Genomic DNA, 6,000 nt, shown 5'->3' with positions numbered 1-6,000 from the left:
CGGTGAAACTAGTAGGCCTAAGCTAAATCAGCAAGTTGACTTTATCATGTTTCTTCTATAGTATATATACATTTATAGGCTTATTTGTACCACATCAGAGCCTTGTCAAAGACATATCGGGCGTCAAATACATTTTTAATGAACAAAACTTGCATCACATGCAAGAACATGCGCAAAGGCTCTCTAACGTATCGGTACCCCTTCCATAAGTTTGGCCAGAAAAATAAACGCAGCCTGAACAGTATGGGCTAAAGTATTCATGCGAAACCAAAACTCAATAAAAAGTGTTCAGTTGTCTTGCCATTTGGACAATCAAGTATTCTGATTTTTCGTCTTTTCGAAGCCTGTTGTGAAGCCTGGCTGTTACTTACCCCTACCGCCCCCCTCCCCCACTTTCCTGTATGTATCTTTCATAAATTTCATCTTTCATTAAGACATCACAATAAGTAAAGATTTTTAAAATAATTAGAGTTATGATCATTTTTACGTCTGTAGAGTAGCAGATCACGTTAGTGTAGTTATAATATACCTAGGCCTACTTCTTGCATATGCAAAGTGCGATTTAAGTTTAAAGGTTTAAGTTGAAAGAATAAGCCCCCCCTCCCCCTCCACAGACAAACACTTTTTCCATTTTAATTGGTGGTGTTCATGGTGTATGCTGCTGTTATACCTATTGGAGTGTGTATTGATGTATAAGGCAGCTATATAAGCGCTTTGGATATATGTAGGCCGTTTAGCAAGTGCAGCGAGATGTGATATGCTATAGTGCCTACTACAAGCGCTTCCCGTATAATACAAGCCATTTCATTAGGTCAGTGGTTATTTCACAGTATTCAGCAATGTAAACCTTGATGTATGTACTTTTTCCGCCAATACATGTTCGTATAATCGAGCTTATAAACCGCCAGAGTTCTGCTAAAGTATGGTTGGGCTCTCGACTACATCCTTTCGTATGGACGTGTGTATGCTGAGTAGGTCACATGATCAAATTCGGGTCATGTGACAAAGGCATTCTGTCATTCCATGCATTCCTGCCTGATGTCGCATGAAAAACAGCGATAATCCTTTCGAAATTGTAATTAAGTTTCCGCCTGAATATTACGAGTGTCGCTGCAAAATGATGTAGTGATAGATTTTCAGCTCCAGGCTTGGATTTTGCCCAAGGATTTCTGTGAAGAAGATAGCGTAATTTTGAGTTCGGCGATCGGCAAGGCGAGATTCGACACAAGGTGGTTGTTCCATCCCTCGAGTTGACAAGTGAGTGCCAGGCTGTTATTAAGGGCCGAAATGGAGCCTATGGAGACTCCACTCGATGTCCTCTCACGAGCAGCTTCCATGGTGGAGACAGACGAGGCTAATAGTGAGTATCCTCTCATTTATTCTGTGGTATGTCGGCCTGGATAAATTTCCCTGTTGATATCGGCCTACAGTGCAGTCGGGGTCGTCGGCTCGTGCATGTATAGGGCTGTATACCGAGGCCGGTATTGTTCGCGTTAGCCCATCTGTCTTGAGGACAGCAACGGCCTGTCGGGTTGTCACTAGGCCACTATGGTACAGTTAAATTCGGCGACAGATGACAAAGCGGCCAAGGAAACTTGCCACAGACAGTTGTGACTCGTCTCTGGGGCTCTTTTGTCTGTGAACTGTCAGAAATCTTCTTTGTCCTTCAGTGTGCGATTTCGATACCACCTTACGTCATATTCAGTGTTAGTGCATCAAAGCCATCTAAAAAATTCAACTTCTTTTAACCTTTTATAAATAAGATTAATGATATACAAGCAAAATAAATATGAAATTATTTTATTATAAAATGTCCATGCAGATACAGGGTAGACTTACTATAGTGTACATACTGTTATGATAGAATTGCAACAAAACATATGGTCCAGTTCTATCATTGATGTATGAACAAGCTAAATTGAGATTTTTACGTTTGATAAAATATTTTTCAGTTAACCTCTCTTGGTCTGTTACAGGATAAGGACTGTTACAAATCTGTAAAATTGTTGCTTCAGTGAATAAAAGAGAATTGTCTGTCATTTTGAGAATCACTTGTGTGTGTGTGTGTTGGGTGTAATAAATTGGTACTTAATTCACATGTACATTTCCATTGTAACTTTAAGCAGATATGTATCATGTATGTATAGTGTACCAATAAGGTTACAAACTGTAATGTACACATATGTGTATTGCCAACTGTGACTTATTCCTTCAGTATTGCCTCTGTCCAAAACCACATGTAACAGGTTATTCACCTTGTAAGATTTTCTGGCTACAAGTGCAACACAGTCAGTGTATATTTTTTGTGGTACATTAACATTTATTACATAAGAATAATTTTTTTTTTTATTTCATTATCAAATACATGTATCACATTTTCTTTTGTGACTGTATAATCTCCATATTTTCTTGGCTTTTGACAATTCATCAATTTTTTGTTATTGGGTAAGTTCATCCCTCTTCAACTGTAATGTAAGACACTAAGATTTTGTCTATCCTATCCTACAAGACCGATAAAATGTTTTTTGCCGGTATGGCTAAGTTTATGTTATTCTGAAAATACTAGCATCATGTGTGTTTATGTTGCAAGTACATATTTTACCACATGAAACACAAATACATGTATGACAGTTTATTTGAGCAGCGAATTAGTCAAGGGTTGTCTGACTGCACATGTATGTCTGGCAGTGAGGGTAGATAAAATGTTTTTATACAAAAAATACATAGATGTGGCATTTTAAGTTTTGCCAGCAGGATAGTGAGGTCACTGGGGTTTGTGTAAGACTCCCTGTCTAAATTTAATAAAGCTCAGTGATAATATCAGATATTGAATGGGGAGGTAATAAAGTGGACTGAGTCATCAGTAACAGGGGATTCTGTCTCATTTTCTCCACTTTTGGTTGTCGTCTGGACTTTGTTGTTTGATCGAGACACAGGCGTATTGTAGCACTGACAGCAAGAGAAAACAGTGTGTGTTGCAAATCAGATTGTACAGTTAATCAAATTTGCATTGTATCATTCTAAATCAAACATGCTTTGAGGAACAGAGAAATGCTAGGTCATGGGAGCTGTACAGGGGATGAACGATAGAATTGCTCGTTTACTTATCTGATTACAGTCACTTTTCTTAAGACGGCAATTAGAAAGATAGAGAGAAAAAATACACTTGTATGCAGCTGGTATGAGCCTGTCTCTGTATTGCAGGAAGTATTGTCTGCTTCTCCTTATTAAGAGGTTGTGCCTGCACTTATATGTACATGCAGACTCATACATGTATTTATACGTGTACATCATCATATGAGTAAAGTCAGAATTTATTACTATTAAAAACACATGAATCTCATGAAGTTTTCTACTTTTTGACTACTTTTTTATGTGGGAAGGTCTGTCAGCTACCTGCGGATGGTCGTGGGTTTCCCCCGGGTTCTGCCCGGTTTCCACCCACCATAATGCTGGCCGCCGTCGTATAAGTGAAATATTCTTGAGTATGGCGTAAAACACCAGTCAAAAAAAGAAAAGAAGATATTTCTGAAATTCTCTTGCCCAGGACCAAAGAAGCACATAACATGAACGTTGATAGATGTATTTTTGCTGTTTTATTGGATGTCTTTTTCATTGTTAGGATTTCGTTGAATGGATAGAAGCAAAGGGTGTTCAGGTTTTTGTAACCAAAACAAATGACAGCAGTAAAAAAATACAAGAAAAAACGAAAAAGAGAAAAGAAGTTCTTATGTGATGAACACACAGTCTTAGAGCACTGTGTTTTATTTCCATAGGAAGTTGAAGTCTAGGGAACTAGTTTCAGACACAATAGGCATCTGTTGACAGCGTAAGGTGAATGTAACGCGTTAAGCGACAGAAAATTAAGGAGAGCTAAGTAGACTAGAGCTCACAACTGAGTGGGCCTTGATGTTCCCCCAAGCCTGAACCTTACTACCAGTTACTATGTGAGTAATGTGAGGAATGCCAGGCAGGTGGTCATGTAGTTCAGATTATTTCTGGTAGGTGGCGCTGCTGTCTGTAAATTGGATTGACTTGTTACATGAAGAGGGCCTCTAGTGTGTGCCTCCACTGATCACAGAGATAATGATATGCACAATACTTACCATTATTCTTGCTTCCTCAACCTTTCCTTAAGGTGTGTTTGTGGATTCATTTGTGTGTGTGAATTGATCATTTTATTGACCAGTCCCTACCTTGGACGTACAAGCATTACATACATATTCTGTTTACCCTGCAATCGCCATCACCTAAGGTACTTGCGATATGTTCTTGATGCTGCTCTATAGATGCTTATTCAGCTGAGAAAATGCATTTATTTATTAAAACTTCCATTGAAAGTGTTTATATACAAATTGTTTCTGACTACATTTTTCTTGAAGTCTTGTTAAGTATTAAATATAATTTTGTTTTAATGGAAATATGTAAACTTTCTAGACTAATGCATTTATGTAATAGTATAATGTCGTTTACCTTAATAGGATATTCGCAATCAAAGCTTTAAAAACTTGAGCTAGGGTTGTGAAATCAGGGGTGTGAGGTGGGGTCACCTATTTTAGATAATTGGATACTTTTTATAATGACTATATACTGCCAACTTTTCCCAGTTTGTCTGTTTTTAAAAGAATGCACCATTTGTCTGGCTATGTGTATTTATTTGTTCCATATTTGGCTACATCATTAATACACTAATCTTCATTAATACACTAATCTTCATATTCCTTGAATAATTGTTTAATAAGTAGTTAGATTATATACATTTAGTTGTTGTACTGGATAATGTATTGTCAGCAGTTCACTTTTATATACATGTATATGAATATTATTATAAATAACCACTGTTGTATATAAAAGTTCAGGGATTAATACTTTTTGTACATCATATTGGTGTGAATCTGGAAAACCTTCACTGGATTGGCCAAATTTTGAAATGAAAGTTGAAAAATTTGAGTACACAGTAAATAAAGCATGTTTTTAAAAAAGACACCAAATAATTTAACCAACCAAGAAGAAAAAAAAAAATAAAAATAAAAAAATAAATAAAAGAAAACAAAAATATGAAAATTGCAGTAATTGCTCACAGTATGCTGGTATTCAGATCATTTCCCTGTGTTGCTGAAGTATCAACCTCAACTTCCCTGCTTGAAATAGCTAACCTTTCATGGGAGGTAGCATGTAGGTGTTAGTTATTTCAGTAATGCAGTATGTTTTCCCATGTACCAACAACTGTTGGATGAGGCACATTTATAACCTATATGTTTATGTGTACAATGTCTCTATCGATCTACATGGACATTGGGAGTGTTATCCCCTTCGTCATATGCATATAGAATTAAATTTAGTACCTGATAGAATAGTTGATATTTTTCACTGATCGCTTTGACCCCACAGGGGAAAACAGCTACTGATACTGAAAAGACATCATCTTCTCAGATAGAGTTGTTATTTATTTAAGTCTACAGGGGAAAACAGTGGTCATGAATAACAGGGACAATTGATTTGTTGTACGTTCTGCATTATCATAATGTAGTCTTTTTCTTTTCTCAAATAAATAAGACTTTAGAGTTAAACAAGCAATGTTTTATTTATTTATTTATTTATTTGATTGGAGTTCTATGCAGTACTCAAGAATATTTCACTTTTATATGGTGGTGACCAGCATTATAGTATGGGGAAAACAGGCAGGGCCCGGGGGCGGGGTGGTGACATTGGAAGGGGGGTGTGTCGACCATCCGCAGGTTGCTGGAAGACCTTCTCATGGATGACTGGAGAGAAAGCTGGCATGAGTTGGACTTGGTGAGAGGCTGCTGGGTCTCCAATAGGCTCCGGATGCCCCAGCAATGTTTTATTTATCAAGATTTAATTCAGTTACCAGTGGCTTGCAGTGATGAACAATCATCTAAAAATAAGTCTTCCCAGCTTACTAAATGCTTCATGTATATATTTATTTCAAACTAAAATCAGAGAACAGTTTGATCATGTTTTCTTTCTTATTAACTG

At 37.1% G+C, this 6,000-nt stretch overlaps 1 protein-coding gene across 1 annotated transcript in view; it reads left to right on the top strand.

Annotated features, from left to right (window-relative positions):
- The first annotated feature begins 1,050 nt into the window (after positions 1-1,050).
- The window catches only part of LOC135470169 (transcription cofactor vestigial-like protein 4), a 45,921-nt gene continuing 40,971 nt past the window's right edge, over positions 1,051-6,000 (top strand). Inside the window, exon 1 of the mRNA XM_064748956.1 lies at positions 1,051-1,360. Coding sequence (XP_064605026.1) covers positions 1,288-1,360 — 73 coding nt within the window. The 5' untranslated portion in view covers positions 1,051-1,287. The remainder of the gene's footprint in view (positions 1,361-6,000) is intronic.

The sequence above is a fragment of the Liolophura sinensis genome, chromosome 7 (assembly GCF_032854445.1).
Source record: "Liolophura sinensis isolate JHLJ2023 chromosome 7, CUHK_Ljap_v2, whole genome shotgun sequence".
Taxonomy (NCBI): domain Eukaryota; kingdom Metazoa; phylum Mollusca; class Polyplacophora; order Chitonida; family Chitonidae; genus Liolophura; species Liolophura sinensis.
Note: the sequence above shows the minus strand (reverse complement) of the source record. Positions and strands in the feature narration are given on the sequence as shown.